Below are 19,885 nucleotides of genomic sequence, written 5' to 3' on the forward strand. Positions count from 1 at the left end.
TAATTCCTTTATGTGGATTTGCAGAAGTAATGTAAAAGCTGGAAAAAGGCCTTGGCCTAAGATAGGTCTGTACAGTGGTGCCCCGCAAGACGAATGCCTCGCAAGACGGAAAACTCGCTAGACGAAAGGGTTTTCCGTTTTTTGAGTCGTTCCGCAAGACGAATTTCCCTATGGGCTTGCTTCGCAAGACGAAACGTCTTGCGAATTCTTGCGAGTTTGTTTCCTTTTTCTTAAAGCCGCTAAGCCGTTAATAGCCGCTAAGCCGCTAATAGCCGTGCTTCGCAAGACGGAAAAACCGCAAGACGAAGAGACTCGCGGAACAGATTAATTTCGTCTTGCGAGGCACCACTGTACTAAGGAAATTGATCTGCAGAACAGATTAGCCCTGGCCAGCATAAAATGTAATGGTATGTTGGTGAGATTTCATGGTGCCGTGCCAAAAACTATTTTAGGCCTAAGCGTTTTTACTTGTGGAGTATTAAGCAATGCAGATAAAACCAACCTCCTTCTAATATTGGCCCTTTGCCCATTAAGAGTTGATATTTCTAGGGTCCTGAAAGCCATTTCCCATAATCTAGCAGGCAGCTGTTACTCGTCAGCGATGTACCCTGATTTTAGCTTGGACGTAGGGGGAAAAACAGCAGCACGTCTTTCTTTGTCCCCAAAATTGCAAAGTTTAGCAATCTGCGTGTGCCTGGCATGGAATGGAATATGGATGCCTTTGTGGTTTGTTTGTTTTTATATTATTTCTTTAGCAGCAGCGGGAGCAGTGGAGGGAGCCATCCTAGCAGTAGGAGCAGCAGTCGAGAGAACAGCGGCAGTGGGAGTGTGGGAGTCCCTATTGCTGTCCCTACTCCGTCCCCTCCCAGTGTGTATCCAGGTAAATCCTCTTGGGTTTGGGTGATTCCTTGGTAATGGCAATTATCTGTAAGCTGCTTTGAGTCCTGTCAGGGGGACAGGCGATGTTTTACATTGGATAAGTTGAAATCCTCCTCCCATTCCCCACCCCGTTTTTGCTGCGTACCTAAGGGGTAACCCTTTCCCTACATAAACATTTTTCTACCTATCCTTCCTCCCCCTCCGCTGCTGCCATTTTTGGGGCTAGAGTTTTAAGCGTTTGTGGAACGTTCCGCACAAAAGACTCGAAAGCTTTTCTAATCCTTGCTAACCGTAACTCCTTATTAACTCCTCCTCTTCCTCCTCTTTTCACGTAGCCCCTGCCAGTTCTGCTGGCACTTCTCCCCTTCCTGCTACTTCTGCCCCTGCTCCCACTCCTCTCACTCCTGCAACTGCCCCATCCTCTGCCGCCCCAGATGCTGCTGCCGCTGCTGCAGGGGCTCAGCCCCTTGCCGATGGCTTCACATCTGCTGCTTCTTCCACTCCTTCCGCAGGTGAGTTTCAGCTCTTCCTCTTGAGGCAGGTCAGCCAAGAGGCAATAGCAGCCTAAGACTGGTTTTGTTGAGTACTGCAGATTCACCGAGTTTCCTATGCTTGTGTGGTTTTCATTGGGAAAGCGTGGCATTTCGTTTTCCATCGTTTCATCATCTTTCTCAGCTGCTGAAAACACCTTGTTATACTGAATTGTTTGGCTTGCTGTGTTTCTTTGTGCGTTGTTTTCAAAATTCCCCTTTGTCTACCCTTCCGTCTGTCTCAGTTCTTTCGATCCAAGCATTATTCTGACGACCGCACATTGTTGACTTACCATACTTTTCCGTGTAGAAGACTATGTTTTTCTTTTCAAATCATGGTAAAAAATGGGGGTCGTCTTATACATGAGTAGTGCATAGGGTGGGTGTTTGATTGGTTGCTGCCGCGGCTGTCAGCGGCTATTGTGCATATGATTGGTTGCTGCATCAATGGGTGGTGTTGATTGGCTGACGCTTTGGCAGTTGGGCGGATGAATTGCAGCTTCTGCTGGCGATGGGACGGACAGGGGGCAGATTTTGTGATGCATATGGGTGAGCTATTTTTGGCAAACCCCCCCCCCCTAAAAAAAGCTCAACAATGCTGAGCAATCCTCTGCAAAAAGCTCAATGACTCTGTGCCATCTCACCTCATTTTCTTAAATTTGAGTCCCCCAAAATAGGAGAAGTCTTATACACGGAAAAGTTCAACATTTTGTAGGTAACATTGTATCAGAAATTCATTGCTTGGAATCATGGTTGTAAATCTTAAGAGATGGCAGTGTGCAAGGCTGTTTAATATTTAGGGGGAGCAACTGATTTACAAGTAGCAAAATAGATTTTTCAGGTTTAATTGATTAACCTTTTAGGGTTAACCAAGGCACTGCTTTTGGATTTGAAAGTTGAGCCGGGGGGTGAGAGACGAACTGAAACGAGCAGCATAGTTGGGTGTTCTGTGACTGGTGAAACCCATTCAAACTTGGAGTAGCTCACGGCCAACTCTTACATGGATATTTGCTATTTGATTATTTTGCAGTTTTTTGGCTTTGCTAAACATGTGTTCCCTTTCCATTCAAAAGTATAATGGATGTAAAAGTTTCTACTGCGTTGGTTCGTTCCAACATGTTTGTCATCAAGTGGTGAACGTGCATATAGGAACTTAACCTTAGTTGAGTTACTCTGGAAAATCAGGCAGAGCGCACTGTGGTCGTGTACTTGTTTCATGTTTCCGTCAGCTTCTTTGAGAGCTAATGGAGAATCAGCTCAGAGACCTCCTTTTTTAAAATGCTGGGTAGAATGCTACCATTCTGCTGTGCCCCATATTCATCTTAACAAGTTTCCTTTGAAGTGTAATTTAAGGTATCCCGTCGTATGTGCCTGCTATGTCAGCTGAATTGCTTCGTTTTCAAAAGCATAACATTGTAGGATTTGTATTAATGCCGAACCTCTGAATCATCTGAGCAGCTTTAAAAGCATGTGAAAAAACACACCAGTGGGTGGTTTCCAAAGCTGTCTTCCCACAAGCAGAGTAGACTTGCAGTCATGCAGTGGAATTTCACCTTCCTCTCTTTACCACTGCAGCCTCTCTTTCACACCTCAAATTTGCTCTGGAGGTTTGGGGGACCCGTTGGACTTGGGGGGGGGGGTTGTGGGGGCGGGGTGGCAAGAAGCTGCAAGGAGGAGGTAGGAAAGATGAAGACCCAGTGTGTGAGCCAAAGGTCTACTTATGCAACATTGGGTTCCACCCTTTGTGTTCAAACATTTTAGATAAAGCTGAAATCTTTACACACACACACACACACACACACACACACACACTAATTTCTTTATTAAAAGTTAAATACTATAGTCATACCTCGGGTTACAGATGCTTTGGGTTGCGGACCGCCAAAACCCGGAAGTACCGGAACAGGTTGCTTCCGGGTTTTGGCGGTTGTGCATGCACAGAAGCACCGAATCGCAAATCGCAACCCATGCGTGCGCAGAACGCCACTGCGGTTTGCAAACGCTGCGGGTGTGAACATGCATCCCACACTGATCACGTTCGCAACCCGAGCGTCCACTGTACATAACCATATACAGTGGTACCTCAGGTTACATACGCTTCAAGTTACAGACTCTGCTAACCCAGAAATAGTACCTCGGGTTAAGAACTTTGCTTCAGGATGAGAACAGAAATCATGCTTTGGCAGCACGGCGGCAGCTGGAGGCCCCATTAGCTAAAGTGGTGCTTCAGGTTAAGAACAGTTTCAGGTTAAGAACTGACCTCCGGAACGAATTAAGTACTTAACCCGAGGTACCACTGTATGTCCACCAAGCATGGCGAGACGAAATAAAAGAGAGAAAAAGGAAAAGAGAAACAGCACCTGTGTAGAAGGGAAAGTGAAGGGGGGAACCCAAAATTGTATACTTTACAAAGTTGTTATTGTACATCACCAGATCTTAACCTATTACAGTATTTGTAAGAATGGATTTCAAATATCATTGAATTTGTCCATGGCAAGTCTGCGTTTATATGCAAGTTGTTCATATGCCACGAGTTTGTATAAGTCTTCAATCCAATTGGAGAAGGGAGCCACGTTTTTATTTTTCCAATTCATCGGTTTCAGTCTTTTTGCTGTGGTCAGGGCATGGAGAGTCCACTCATATGAAGCGGAAATCTTGAAATGTGAAAAGGCAGGATTCAGCTTCAACATTTTTGTCCTTACCCTGACACTTTTCTCCCTTCCGAAACAGGTCATCCTGTTCAGTTCTACAGCATGAACAGACCTGCTACTCGGCACACCCCTCCAACAATAGGGGGCTCTTTGCCGTACAGGCGTCCTCCTTCCATCACTTCGCAGAACAGCCTTCAAAACCAGGTGAATGGAGGACCCTTTTATAGCCAGAACCCAGGTAAGATGCACTGCAGTGAAAATCTTTACTCTAACCCACCAACAAAAACGCCAGTGTTGTGGTGCCTTTAAAGATCTAACCACATGTTGTGGCGATGATGAATAATTTGACCTTCACCTTAAAATCCTAAATATTAATCTCTGGTTGCGGGGAAGGGGTTGCCTTTCTTTGATAAAGTATTATATTTGAAATGTGGCTGTTTTGGTAATTTATCAGTTTGTCTGTACTTTCTGCATTTTATTTTCCTCTGGCCTCACTGTTTACAAGCGCCCCCCCCCCCGCCCCCCGCTCAAACTATACACCTGTAACTTGAGATAACACTTTATTCATCTGATGAAGTGGAAACTTATGCCATGAAAAGGTTAGTCTTTAAAATGCCCAAAGCCTCGGTGTTTTCTGCAACAGACAAACATGGTTATCCCTGAGACAACATTTTGTTTCCCCTCACAGTTCTTAGTTCACTAGGTGGCCAGATTGCTAAAGAGATGGCTTGTATTTGGAAGGAAACCTGGCTTGAATCAGTTGCACATCATAGAAGCAAGCATGGGGATCTTGTCAGTTTGCTAATGTTTCATAGGAGATCAGTTGATGGAATCCTGAAGTGCACAACCGCAAATAGGCGTGTGAATTGATTAGTCTGAGAGCCTGTAACTTGACAGAAGCCGCACTGGTTGAGCTTCATGACTTAAGTCTGGCTCTTCCACCCCTAAACCAACACCTCTCTACTGAACCTAAGTGCCTATAATATATATGCATGTTAATAATGGATCTTCACTCAGTGCACATAACCTGCACGATAAACCAAGAACTCTGGCCACAAGTTTCAATGTAAGGATTAATTACTACTCAAGAGTTGAAAAGAGAAAAAAAACACACAAAAAAACCACGTGTATATTCTGCAAAGAATGACAGTTTAAAGCTAATAGTAAATTTGAACACAACGTGTGAGTACAATGGTTTTAAGATAATAATAAATTTAGATATTAGTATACAATAGTATAGTATAAAGGTACATAAAATACCAGTACACAACAATAGTTTTATACAAGTCTCAATGGTAGTCAAAAAGAGTCCATATTATATAAACTCAGAATAAAGAATAAAGAGCCAAAAAGGAGTATCCGGAGTATGAATCAGATGTACGACTCAGTAGTGGTGACCAGGACAGGGCCCTGTTTCGGAGTAAACGCCTTCTTCAGCTGGTAATATCAAATAATATGTCAAAATAAATCAAGGTTCTTCAATTCCATAGATCATAAATATAATAAAGTATATACATTCTAAAGTGAATTAGCACATATCATGATATTTGGTTCCATACCTCGGTTTTTTGAGGACTATAAATCTGTTGGAAGTCTATATCATATCATATAGTTCTTTTATGTTTCTTTTTCAACATGCGTCTAGAAATAAGAATCTAGAAATAAGAATTTACAAGAGTTATTATTTCCAGTCAAATTGTTTTAGAATGTATATACTTTAGAATGTATATACTTTATTATATTTATGATCTATGGAATTGAAGAACCTTGATTTATTTTGACATATTATTTGATATTACCAGCTGAAGAAGGCGTTTACTCCGAAACAGGGCCCTGTCCTGGTCACCACTACTGAGTCGTACATCTGATTCATACTCCGGATACTCCTTTTTGGCTCTTTATTCTTTATTCTGAGTTTATATAATATGGACTCTTTTTGACTACCATTGAGACTTGTATAAAACTATTGTTGTGTACTGGTATTTTATGTACCTTTATACTATACTATTGTATACTAATATCTAAATTTATTATTATCTTAAAACCATTGTACTCACACGTTGTGTTCAAATTTACTATTAGCTTTAAACTGTCATTCTTTGCAGAATATACACGTGGTTTTTTTGTGTGTTTTTTTTCTCTTTTCAACTCTTGAGTAGTAATTAATCCTTACATTGAAACTTGTGGCCAGAGTTCTTGGTTTATCCTTTTCAGTGCATTCTCCACAAGAACTCCAATTTCTTAACCATAACCTGCACGATGTCTGGAGTTTGCACACACCTGTTGAACTTGAATATTTGTGTATGGAATATTTTGTGTGTACATGTTCAAAACATACCGAGAAGTGTCCCTAAATATGACAACGCATAACACTCACAAATGTGAAAAGGTGTTAATAATAAGCATGACTCTTTGCATGCTGAAGGAGAGAACCTATGATTATTCACTCTTTTATGGGGAGACCGATTTCTGAAGGTTTGTTTTTATGCAAAGGTGTTTTCTCGATGCTCAGCATGTTTTGTGGAATCCTTTGCTGTGGTAAGAGTTGTTAAATGGGTGGCCCTTCATTAGTCGGTCATTTTGTTGTCGAGGCACCACAGAAGATGCCAAATAGTCAATAAATATTAGGTAACTCTCATTCAATCTGTTTAGCCAAGCAGAATGTTATGATTTAAAAGGGTAGCTTGCTTGGATTGTAAATTTACAAAAAGAGTGGCTTTCCCGTGGCGCAGATAATGAGAGGTTTGTAAGTGTAGAATTTTAGCAGATGAAGATGGGATATGTCAGTGGACTTGGACTTCGTCCAGCGTAGAGGCAAAAGGACTTCCAACAAAGACTCACTGTCGGGAGCGGACTGCTGAGGACAACCAGATTCCTGTGGTGCCATAAAGAGGGAGGGAAGTGGCAGGATAGGGGAGCAAGGAATGCCATTTGAAAATTGGCCTGTTCCCTTTTCATTGAGGGAGCATCAGAAGAAGAATGCATTTGAGAACATGGGCTTCAGCAAGGGAGAAGGAGCATGGTGCTTGCTGGGGGAAATCTTGGGACTGATTCTCATTCTTTTCATTGTACATGAAGTGCAGATTGAAATGCACTCCTGCATAGACTTCCCCATGTTACAGGCACACACTGTACAAGAGAAAGCAAAGCAAAAATAGGTTCTGCACACAACAGCTTGATTTTAAAAACGAAGCGATTGGCAGCAGCCATGATCTGAGGGGGCAAGTATATAGGTACAGTGGTGCCCCGCAAGACGAATGCCTCGCAAGACGGAAAACCCGCTAGACGAAAGGGTTTTCCGTTTTGGAGGTGCTTCGCAAAACGAAATTCCTATGGGCTTGCTTCGCAAGATGAAAATGTCTTGCGAGTTCCTGCAGGGTTCCCCCCCCCTTTTTCCCAAGCCGCTAAGCCGCTTAACAGCTGATCGCTAAGCCGCTTAACAGCTGATCGCTAAGCCGCTTATCAGCTGATCCGCTAAGCCGCTTATCAGCTGATCCGCTAAGCCCGCTAAGCCGCTAATAGCGCTAATCCGCTAAGCCGCTAATGGGCTTGCTTCGCAAGACGAAAAAACCGCAAGACGAAGAGACTCGCGGAACGGATTCTTTTCGTCTTGCGAGGCACCACTGTAGCTCAATTTTCAAAAAGTTGTGAGTGCTGAAATATTCTCATTTAGAAATGAGTAGCGCCCACTGAACGACTCAGCAGAGAGTAAAAGAATGGCAGTCTCTGACATCATTGAGTTGTGGGGAAAACCTAAATTCTGCCCTGACTCTCAAGTTGCCAAGACCTGGGGGCCGGGATTGGGTTTTGCTTCCAGCTAAACTGTGACCCCAAGTGTAGCTACTTTACCTACCCGTAGAAGTGAAAGATTCCCGTGGACTTCGGTGGAAGGAAGTAAATTGTTTCAGCTGCTGTCTCAAAGCCATGCAGAATGGTGCTTAATCGCATAAGCACATTTCTAAAATCCTGTTTTAAACAGTCAGGTCACACTCTTCATGAAAGTGTTCTGTGTGCTCAGAAACACCTCAAGTACAATGGTGCCCCGCAAGACGAAATTAATCCGTTCCGCGAGTCTCTTCGTCTTGCGGTTTTTTCGTCTTGCGAAGCACGGCTACTAGCGGCTTAGTGGCTATTAGCGGCTTAGCGGCTTTAAGAAAAAGGAAACAAACTCGCAAGACGTTTCGTCTTGCGAAGCAAGCCCCTAGGGAAATTCGTCTTGCGGAACGACTCAAAAACCGGAAAACCCTTTCGTCTAGCGAGTTTTTCGTCTTGCAAGGCATTTGTCTTGCGGGGCACCACTGTAAAGTTATTCTTGGTCCCAATCCTGAACATTTTCTCAGACCGGGTTAAGAAATTGCTTTCTAATTTGCTTGTAGATGTTGAATTTTTATGAAGAAATATGAAGCTGTAAATGTTGGTCTTTGGTAATGCAAATGCAGGCTATGTAAAAATGAAGCGCTGGAAAGTCCTTGTGAGTTGGGGAATATTTTCCCTGACTGCACCAGACTGTCTTCCTAATAGCCAAGGATTTCTGTGCTTCTGCTGGACTTGTTTCAGGACTGGTTCTGTGGAGATTGCAGGAGACGAATCCCTTAAGCATGAATTATTTCTGTTTTTTAATATTATTATTATTAATAATAATAATTAAAAAAAATTATTTATATCCCTCCCCAGCCAAAGCTGGGCTCAGAGCGGCTAACAACAATAAAAATAACACAGTTTACATAAAATAACAATCAATTAATTGAAATACATTATAAAATCAATTCAGAATCAAATTAATGGCAACCATTGGGCTAGAGTTCAATGAGGATTACCAGAGGAGGGGGTCAGACTGTGCTTTGGCCAAAGGCCTGGTGGAACAGCTCTGTCTTGCAGGCCCTGCGGAAAGATGTCAAGTTAAGAAACAAGCCTGATGATTAATACTGCTTCAAGCAAATTTCAGTGCTGTCCTTGGCAGCTAGGTTCAAGTTGACCTGTTACTATTTTTCCTCCCTTTTCCTTGCATTGAGTAGGAAACCACAGTGCCCATGTAATCTCTCATGTTTTGGGTTCAACTTTTCTAACCGGAGGCCTGCTTTTTTATGGTTGTCGTTCCTTTTCTGCAGTGTCTCTTGCGCCGCCGCCTCCCTCTATCCTACAGGTAACTCCTCAGTTACCACTCATGGGATTTGTGGCCAGAGTTCAGGAGAATAGTAAGTATGCATTTTTATTTTCCTTTGATTCAGGTAGAGATATTTTAGTAAGCTTAAGCTCACTTGCAAGTGTTAGGTTTGGAAGATGACAATGTCTCTAGATCACAGACAACCTTGAAATGCCCATTTGCTTCTAATCTAGCACATTTAGATTGGTTGTTCATAGATGGCTTCATAAATTTTGTGCATCTACCAGTCAGCAGCCAAGACAGTGCATTTTGCAAAGTGTGATGCTGTGGTCTTCTGCCAGGCAGAAGAGGAACACTACTTTTCATGTGGGATTGGGTCAATTACCTTCTGGCCCCCACTGCTTCAGTGTCCACATAGTGACTAAACTCAGAGCTTCAAAGTTCCTGCTTTACAATCTGAAGGGCATGCAGTCCGCCCCAAAGCAATAGAAAGCGACTTAACCAGGAACTGCCATTCAGCATAACCATATGGAATTGAGAACATAAGGACAGCCCTACTGAATTCAACCAAAGACCCACCAAGTCCAACATTTTGAGGCCAGCCAGATGCCTCGCAAGACGGAAAACCCGCTAGACGAAAGGGTTTTCCGTTTTTGAGCTGCTTCGCAAGACGATTTTCCCTATGGGCTTGCTTCGCAAGACGAAAACGTCTTGCAAGTCTTGCGATTTTTCCCCGCCCCCCCTTTTCCTAAGCCGCTAATAGCATTTTAGCCGCTAAGCCGCTAAGCCTTTAATAGCCGCTAAACCGCTAATAGCGCTAATCCGCTAATAGGGTTGCTTCGCAAGACGAATAAACCGCTAGACGAAGAGACTTGCGGAAGGATTATTTTCGTCTTGCGAGGCACCACTGTATCTATGAAAAACCACTAGAAGAGTGCAAGAGCTATAGCACTTTCCCCCCCTTTTGAGTTCCCTAGCAAATGATGTTCAGAGACATACTGCCTCTGAGACTGGATTTGGAAGATCTAGCAGCAGGTAATGTGGAACATGAATCTCTCTAGAAAAGGGCTGGTCCTCCAGCACTGCTTAATTGTCAGAGATGATGAGAACAATGGTCCAAAGACACCTGGAGCGCCACAGATGAGCTACCTCTTCCCTAAAGTGGAAAAGCTGCTGTTTTCCTCGATGTCCAGTGTTTGAGTGTCAGACTCGATGGAAGGTGAACTTTGAACCTTGATCAGTGATTACACGCACTGCCTTGGATCTTTTCTGTAAAAGGAGGACAACCCATCGAAGCAGACACTGGGCGGGGGGTGGGAATAAGACTTGTAAAGCTCTTAATGTACTGGACGTGCTGTATAGCCTTTAAACTCTAGGAACTGCAGTGTGGATTTTTGCTCTTCTAGTTTCAGACACACCTCCACCCCCACCCCCGGTAGATGAGCCAGTCTTTGATGAATCCCCACCACCACCACCTCCTCCAGAAGATTATGAGGAGGAAGAAGCCGCTGTGGTAGAATACAGTGACCCATACGCTGAAGAGGATCCTCCGTGGGCACCAAGGACCTACTTGGAGAAAGGTACATTTGCTGGAAGTTCTAATCGTAGAGTTAACTGCTGAGGCAAGAGTCTTTTCCAGCCATTTGACATGGGTTCAGCTCACTGCACCTTACTGGCGATGCCTCATCCTTGAGATCCTTCAGATGTTATGTTGCCCGGTGGTGGCACAACATGAAATTAATATTTTACCAGTTGATGGTGTGTCTCAGAGTCCGATCCACTTCCTTCAGCACGAGGGAAGAAAAAACCAACGTTGGCCAGTCCCTGTGAAGCAACTGCTGCTCTCTCGGCTGGTGCTGGATCCTGGTAGCCGGTACTTTGCTAGTTTCCCCAGGATTCCAGTACAAGCAGGGAACGGCTTGGATCTGTGTTTACTCTTTTTTGAAAGAGCAAGCCAGCTCTTTCAAATCTCGCAGTTTGGCAAGAAAAACCTGTTTTCCGTATCCTCCCCATTAACAACGGTCATTCTTGCAAGCTTGCACCACAGGGCTGGGAAGTAGGATCTGACTGGTGGGCTGGATCCTGAACTCCCCCACTCACTGGGAACTCCACTTGCTCCTCAGTGCCAAATGCATGCCTGCTGGGATCAGCTTTACTTGTCTGATTGGAGCTCCCAGATGCAACCATTCCTGCCTTCAAGCAGGGCTGGTAAGCCAGAGGGATCAGCTCCACATAGGTGTTCTGGTGGGGAACTCGGCAGTGGGCTGATCCCAGCTGGCTTGCATTCAGCACTGACTGCAACGATCTGGTTTGCACTCTAGATCCATTATTTCCTTGCAGGAAATAGTTTGCCTGCTCCACCCCTGACTTCAGGGCATGGTTGTTGGGAAAATGGCCCCACAGGCCAAATTAGGACCCCTGGCAGGCTTAATTTGACTCGCAGACTGGAGGTTTCCCATGCCTGTTGAGTGACTGTCCTTTGTTCTGTCACATAACAGATCACAGCGTGAAAAAGCATATTGAATAGTGAGTTAATTCATATTTCTTATTACATCTGTCAGCCAACATTAATTCAAATTCCCCCTTTTTTCCCCTTGGAGAGGAAAGAAACGAAAGAATTTTTTGTGCGTGAGAAAGAATGCAGAAAGAAAGGGAATCTTAGCTGATTAAAAAGTAATTCCATAAGGTCTTCAGCCACCTGAATTTGTGGGCCGTAGTAAAACAGAACTATGCAGAACTACCAAAAGATATTGGCAGTTCTGCATCTGATATACTAGAAAAACAACAATAGGTAGATTGCATCGGTTGGACAGTCCCTTTGAATTGAATTGGTTTTTCTTTCTCTCTTGCAACCCTTGCCTGGCCTGTTTGTTTTTTTGCTCGTATGCAGAAACTGAATCCATCTCCGTTTCATCACTGTACAAGTTTGAGAAAGTAAACGAGCAGTTAGAATTCCTCGATAGACCTGCCTTTTGCTACTTTTAGGAAAGCAAGCAGCATTTTTTAAGGATGCCGCAACCCATCAATTTACTATGTGGGGACTGTTCTCACCAAGATCCCCTTTTTATTATATGAAACCAGAGGGGGAGCATCATGTTGTGTTGACTGTTTCCAAAATAGTTTTATACATTGGTCATTTGGGAAACCCTAAATAGGCTTCCTCTTTTTCAGTAGTAGCAATTACTTGGTTCAGTCTTTTGTATATTGGAATGAGAGGCGTGGAGTAGCCCAAAATTTCTCCCATTTTTATTTTTAGAACTGCAGCATTTGAGCATAAAATATTCTGAAATATCTAAAGTCACGTTTTGGCCTTTTGGGCGAGGAACTGACTTCTTGCGCAAACAGGGAGAAAGACAGCATTCAAATCGGCTACTGCTAAAGAGAAATGTCTGCTGTTTGGGAAATGAGGGATTACCCAGATGAAAGCTATAATATGATTTTGACATTCCCTTCAGTTCAGGCAACTGCTTTCTTGGGATCTTGCTATTCTCTCCTTTTTCTGTTTGCTCCTAGTTGTGGCGATCTACGACTACACTAAAGACAAGGAAGATGAACTCTCCTTTCAGGAAGGCGCCATCATCTACGTCATTAAGAAAAACGACGATGGTTGGTATGAAGGGGTGATGAATGGAGTAACGGGACTCTTCCCAGGGAACTACGTGGAGTCCATCATGCATTACTCAGAGTGAAGACGGCCACAACAAGAGGCAGATTTGCACCTTGCTTGCCATGAGGTTGTTGGGCTCCCCAGGTCTTCTCCAGCGGCTGGGGGGCCCTGTCAAATGAACTGAAGGAAGGAAGGATCATTGTAAACAAAACCACTCTTTATTTTTTTTGTTTTGCTCCCCCCTCCCCCAACCATTTTATAAAATAGTGATTTGAGTTGTTTTGGAGAAATGGCTCTTCCATTTGCCAGCGGCGGCTGGGCTGAGCTGAACGACGTATTTGAATAAGCTGACCGATTCGGGTGTATATATAGGAGATGTAACGAACTTGCCAATTAACCGATCCATTGCTCAAATTGTGACCCATTCAATCAAGACATGGGATTTTTCTCAGGAATAATGTAAGCCCTGGTATTGGGACATCCCAGATGCCAGTGCTGAAGGGTTGGCTTCGATAGGCCATCCGCCCCCCTCCCTCTTTGCCTTTCCCCAAGTCCCCATTCTTCACTCTCTTACTATTGGAAAGAGTGTTATTGTACTGGCAAACATTTTGGGGTTCACACACCAACTGGATCTCAGGTTGGTTCCTTGCATCTCTGACCCAAAACACTTCTGCAGCTGTTCAGTGCATGCAGCCTGATCCAGGTGCACACGGAGCTGGTTTCGAATCACATTCCTCTTGCTTTGAGAACACAGGAAGTTGTAGCTTTCTGCTTGGCCTCCTGTTATATAGATCCTTGAAAGCTTCGAGTGAGGCGTCTCTCATTTGGTGAAATGGTTGTTAAAAAGTTGGAAGGAAGATGAAGCTTGAAATTAAGATTTGGGCTGCCTCCCTATTTGGAAAAATATCCAGGGAATAGTTTGCACCCTCCTCTCTTGATAAGTGACATATTGTCCAGATTCTGCTTTCAGAATACGTATAAGCCACATCTTGTGGTTTCACATATCAGGCTTCAGCCCTGCTTCTTCTCCCGAAGGCTGGCTGCAATCTTCTGAAATTACCTCATGTTTTATAGTTTGGGGAATTAGAATAGAGAAGAATTCAATATCTCTAGAGGTGGGGGAAGTTTGAATTCATTCATAAGTTTCAGCTAAAAGTTTGAGCTGTTTGGCTCAAATATCATCATGCATACCAATCGGATGGTACAATTCGACTTCAGTGCATATCATGAAAGGCTTGTGGAGGCAGGCAGACAAATGGGGCCGAGGCCTGTTAGCTGATCTTGCTAGGAATCCGGAGGGCTGCCTTCTGTTTTGGTTTCCTTTGAAGGCAAATTAGAAACGGAAGAGAGCTTGAGCTACCTTTTCTCCAGTCTTTCAGATGGGTGTTTTCCTTAAATGTGATGAGAAGCCTGCTGTCATGGCTTCTTAAGTTTTAAGGCCAAACTTGATGACACGTGAAATGTCTTTGCTTTTAGTTAAATTGCAGCTGTCCTATTCAGGATCAGGCATGGGATAGGAGGGGGCTAACCATTTCCCCCCCACATCACGGTTCCCTCAAAAATAGCCTTTTCCAAGCAGTTGTTAGTTGCAGAAGTACATTGCTTCCGCTGCCAATGGCAGGTTCCCTTTCATACAGAGAGCAGCCTTGAAAGGAATCCCTGTAATTTTTGATGGAACCATGATGTGGAAGAAAATGTGTCTCCCCCCCCATATGCCACAGCCCCAATCCTGACCCCCCATAACAGCAACCCAAATGAACCATGGATATGCAAAATGCAACCACACCTCTCCCTGACCTGTTGAGTCTTCACTTCAATAGTGACCAAAAGGTGATGAACCTGGAACCACATGTTATGCTAGCCTGCCTTTCTTAACACCAACTAGCCAAAATTCCACGAGATCAGCAAAAATGTGGTTTTGCAGGCATCTAGTTCCTCTATCTGCGCAGGCTGTCTTGGCTTACCCTCTGCAGCTGGTGTGCTCGGAAATCTTCTTCATGCTTTGCTCGAGCCAGGAGCAGAATTCAAGTGGTACCAAGAATCTAGCGTAGATTTTATGTATCTCCCATCTGCACAGTTTGCTTATGTGGGGAGCGCCCGCAAAGATCGGAAAATCAGTGCTCCGAGCAGCTCTAGCCTCACTAAAATGGGATGGCTTTCAGGACTGGCTTCCTTGACGGAGTCAAGGCTTTATAGGGCTGTAGCCCTATAGGCACTGGAGCATTAGGGCAAATTTCTGGCATGATCAGTCTTTACTCCCTGCACAGAATGCGCATGATAAGACTCCTACATATCTACATTGGTGCATGCTCTGTCTACCATGAGAGGACGTTGTCTTCTATTATGGCCGCGATGCAACCATGCACATATGTAGGTATCGGCATGTGTAATGTTCTGTCTGTGTTGGGACGCACACGGGCCCGAGACCACAGCTCGCCACACGAAGAACCTTCACGGAGATGCAGACTTCTGCATATGTGCTCCTCAAGGCCCTTGCTCAGCTCAACATGATAAACCCTTGGCACTCTCATCTGATTCTGTGCAGGAGGAGGCAAGTCTTGGATATTGTTCTGGGCTTTGATGCAGAATGCCTGCAAGAGAACTAGGTCCTTGAAAGAAAAACGGGGAAAGAAATGTTATTTTCCCTTCTGCGCAAAGCACATTGTGTACCTGCAAGGTAGCTTGCTATGTTGCAAAGAGCTTTTATAGCCGTGAAAAATCCAAAGGAAACGAGGCAGGATAATGAGGATGCTTGAATTAGAGTTTCCTTCTTCTCCAACTGCTCCTGCGGGGAGGGGAGCATCCCCCACCACCCCGTTTGGGGACCCATCTTAATTTCCCCCATTGTTGATGCACTTTAAATCTGGTACTGGGCCCTTGACTTCTCGAGAATAAAAAGGTAAAGGTAAAGGTACCCCTGCCTGTACAGGCCAGTCTTGCCAGACTCTGGGGTTGTGCGCCCATCTCACTCAAGAGGCCGGGGGCCAGCGCTGTCCGGAGACACTTCCGGGTCACGTGGCCAGTGTGACATCGCTGCTCTGGCGAGCATATTCTCGAGAATACTTACCCCCAATTAAACTTCACCCCATTGCTCCACCCCCCCCCCACAAAAAAACAAAACAGGTTGCCTTAGTGTCGGATTCGTCACATCTTAAGAGAGTTCCTGTCTTCTTAGCCCTTCTGGAAAATGCCACAATATCGTTCATCTTAGATTATACAGCTGACCAAACAGCAGACCTGCAGTTCCGATGCCGAAATATCATAATCTTTCGCTTTTGAGGTTGCAGCTTGGTTTTATTTCTAAGAGCAAGGGAAGTTGGCTTGGAGTGTAGGTCCAATCCGGACCGATTCCTCACGCGCACAAGTTGTTTGGAGAAGCTTCTGAGATTGTATCTGTAGTGGGTCCCCCCCTTTTAAAAGTGCTTTCACTATAGAATTGGTTTATAAGGAGCTTCTCTGCACTGGGGTTTTTTTTTTAAATGGTTGCATTTCCTTGGTTGTGTGGAGAGGGACTCTGATGATTGTTCCCGGCTCCTGGCAATGCCAAGTGTTGCCCTAGAAGACTTGATCTTTGTGGCCGTTCCCCACAAACCTCCCGGGCCAAGATCACTTTCCATGAAGCTGCTGCAGACGGTCTTTCCAGATTGCTCGCCTCTTGCTGGTCTTACGCTTTCTATTCTGCAGTACTAACGTAAAGAACTTCCTTGGATTTTACGCTTTTTTTTAATTTTGTACAGTTTTGAATTCTGTAGAATGTTTAGGGACGATATGTACCCGGCCCAAAGTAATCAGACTTTGTATGTATGTAATGTTGCATAGACTGCATGCTATTTCAAGTCAGTGAGGGTGGTACTCCATCTATCGGTTGTAATTTCCTCTAAACGTTCCCTTTTTTAATTTAATGTTGACTTCTTTTTTAAAGAAAAGGGGGTGGGTGGGGGACGTGAAAAAGAGGGTGGGGGGACGGGCCTGGGAAATTGGAAATAAAATCATTTTCTCCCCATAGAGTCCTGCTTTCAAAAATCAAATTGAGGTGTTAAAAGTTGTGATGATTTGATCATTTGCTTTCAGCCTCTTAAGTGCAAACAGTGTAAGAGTTCTATGTATGATCCGGTATCAAGCTCCTTATCATTTATTCCTTCATAAAATGGCTTTCATTCCCTTGGCCTTCCTTCTCCCACCCATGCAAGTAATGGATCCAAGATGTGTGTGTTTTTCCTGCCGCTCGCATTGGCTTCCTGCTTAAAGACAAAATCTCGGTTTCCACAACACCGGGAACAAATCCTTCCAAGCCAGAAGAGTTGCCAGTCTAGCGTAGGAATGATGTATCGCTGGAGTCTTTGCTTCCGGTTGGTTGTTCTTTCCAGGGGCTGCCTCTGCTCTGCTTTGTGTAAACTTACCACTGTCCCCCCTAGTTTTGCTCCTGAAGCCTTGCGCACATGCTATGTAAAGGGGAAGAGGGACCAAGACCGTACTCCACGGCTCTGCACGGCACACAAGCGTGGCACAGAAGGCGCTCTGAAGACCTGCAAGTGAGTTTCGTCTTGCTACCTTGGACTATAGTAGCAATGTTTAGAAGGTGGGGGGAGAAGAGAATTTAATAAGAGGCTCACGAAACGTTGGCTGCCAGTTTGCAGATGCTATGCGCTGCTAACGCTCAGGTTCGGTGCCATCACTCGAACATGCGGATGGCCTGCTTTTCTATATTTGCCCCCCCCTTCCCCCCATTTTGGATTATGTCATGATGATATTAAAAAGTCCCTTTGTTTCCGACTCTCTTCTGTAATCTTGCATGCAAATATTGGGAAAACCCAGGCCTGTCTGTTAATGGGACGTTGCCTGATGGCAGATCCCCATCATTGGAGCATCGCTGAGGACCTTGAGTAAATGGGTCCCTTTCCACAAGGTTTCGGGGCGGAATGAACCTTGGGAGCTGTTGAGTTTTCGCATCAACATCTAGCTGTGTGGGGTGAGTCTCTCCGGCCCAAGGGGGATAACGGTTGCCAACTTACTCTCTTTAAAGTAACCATTTCTTACCTGGGCTGCCATCATTCAATTTTTGAAGCGGCATCTTCAGTAAGTAGAACTGACTTCTAGTGTTTTCCAATCTCTGCCGGGCGAAAGGCTTAAATGTTCAGTTTTTCTCAGTGTTACCCCATTGATCTCGGCTTTGAGCCAAACACAAAGCAGCTAACACTTTCCCCCGCAGGAAAGGGGGGCTAATTCTAAATTTCCCCGAGCAAATTCTGCCAGGGAAAACCAACCAAGGGCATGGCTAGGTTTGGTGCTAAAATTGAATGGAGCATGATGTATGAATGGAAATAGGGTGTCTTCCAATTTGTAGTTTCTGGGGCAGCCTTTGAACATAGAGCAGTATTTGAAAGTGTCATAAGCTTAATGAGGGGCATGATTACTTTAAGACTTGATAACCGGGGGGTGATTTCTCAGTGATGCTGGTTAACCTCTCGGTGTTAACTTTGTGTGTGGGAGACATAAGAGGCAGGCATAGATGTTAAAAAACAGTGCACAGCTCATATCCTAAATGAAGATGGGGATAGTCCTTGTTCACGAGAAATGATTCCTTGCAAATGAGAGAGAATGGGGTGGTAGCCAACTCGTAGGTTTTACTCATAAATGGATTCGTTGAAATTAAGGAAATGTGACCAATTTCAGTGGGCCTACTGTGAGTAGAACTCAGTTGGATAACACCCATGACTCTTAAACCTGCAGTATTAAGACACTCACTTTTTCCAAATGAGGAGTGTTGCGGTATTTAAATGCAAAATGAAGCTAACTGATGTTGCCTAAATCTAGGTCGCCTTGATATTTTTATTTCAAAGGCCAGATTTTCCTAGGCAAATGACATTTGGAGGGACTGTCATTTTTACCGGAGTATTAGATTTACCATCTTCTGCAGCTGCTATTATGTGTATGCAGCATTTGACCATACCTTTGTTTGTAGTTAACGTGCTTTCTTGAGAAGAATGGCATATATGCCTCTCTTTTTTCCTAGCGCCGTTTCTAAAGGTAGCAAACCGGCATGCCTTGAGACGAGCATAAAATTTTGAGACCAGAGTTGTGCTGGACCGGAGAATGAAATTGTATGCAGTTCAGTGATTCTTTTCTTATTGATGATGCTATCTATCGTGTGTACCAAATTCTAAGAGACCGGGTAAAAAGCACAGGCGGGTTTCCGTTACGATCTTGCTGAATGCTCGTGGATGAGATATCTCGATGATCAGGTGCTTATTTTTCTCACGTAACTATCATTGCTTGTGTATGGATAGGTTTCTGAAACCTATCGCAATGGAAACAAACTATAATTTGGTTTACACTGAGCAACTTCTGCTACTAGTGGCAAGTGTTTTTTTCCTGAGCTCTTGTGGTGACCTCATAGATGATGAGAATTGTGCAGGATTCTAAAGAAAGCCCTGTTAATTATGTTTTACTGTGTGTGCCATTAAACCACCTTCCAACGAGTGAGGGAGCATAAATTTTTAAGAGTTTTTAAACTGTATTTGGAATTAACTGTTGCTGTGTACTAAACCCTCTTGTTACAAGTCCTAAATAAAAAAAGAAAGCACACTCCAATTCCCTCCAAGCGTCTTGAGGTTGTCCCCTCCTTGCCAGATATGGCATTAATTGAACTGCTGTGTGGACTGAGATTAAATTAAATTCCTGTTGGTTCCGGGAATAACTGTGTCTCTCTTTGTAATAGTTCCAGATAATACCAAGATGTAGGATATCATAAACTGCAATGGACGCAACAATAGTGTTAAGGACCCTCCTAATTTTGAGTGGCTCCGAGAACTTTAGAGGGAGCGTGGAAGGTGGAAGATCAGATCTAGGATACTGCAAAGTTACAGTCCTCGAAAGTGTGTATAAAACTTGCATTGAAATCCTTTAACTATTAACTAACAGGTGCTGCATATCTCCCAATCTGAGTATTTTCAGATAAGCTAAGTGGGTATTTTTAATGCTTCACTATGTTTGGACACCACCTTAGAGAGCTAGGTCAATCTATCCTCCGCATGCAGCAGGTTTGTGGTCTTGTGATGCAATATTTTCCTTCATCCGCCTGCGCAGGGCATGGTGATGGACTGAAGCAACGAGC

The 19,885-nt window shown here is 44.1% G+C and overlaps 1 protein-coding gene across 15 annotated transcripts in view; it reads left to right on the plus strand.

The window, feature by feature from the left end:
• The window catches only part of ABI2 (abl interactor 2), a 50,136-nt gene extending 37,090 nt beyond the window's left edge, over positions 1–13,046 (plus strand). For 4 of the 15 annotated variants that reach the window (XM_028701967.2, XM_028701940.2, XM_028701957.2 and 1 more), the window contains 6 exons: positions 756–880; positions 1,215–1,391; positions 4,140–4,298; positions 9,169–9,255; positions 10,571–10,744; positions 12,678–13,046. In XM_028701967.2, the coding sequence (XP_028557800.2) occupies positions 756–880; positions 1,215–1,391; positions 4,140–4,298; positions 9,169–9,255; positions 10,571–10,744; positions 12,678–12,853 (898 nt within the window). In that variant the 3' untranslated portion in view covers positions 12,854–13,046. The remainder of the gene's footprint in view (positions 1–755; positions 881–1,214; positions 1,392–4,139; positions 4,299–9,168; positions 9,256–10,570; positions 10,745–12,677) is intronic. The other 11 variants (XM_077918242.1, XM_077918256.1, XM_077918253.1 and 8 more) reach the window with 3 other exon arrangements.
• Positions 13,047–19,885: the final 6,839 nt, after the last annotated feature.

Source organism: Podarcis muralis, chromosome 1 (assembly GCF_964188315.1).
Source record: "Podarcis muralis chromosome 1, rPodMur119.hap1.1, whole genome shotgun sequence".
Taxonomy (NCBI): domain Eukaryota; kingdom Metazoa; phylum Chordata; class Lepidosauria; order Squamata; family Lacertidae; genus Podarcis; species Podarcis muralis.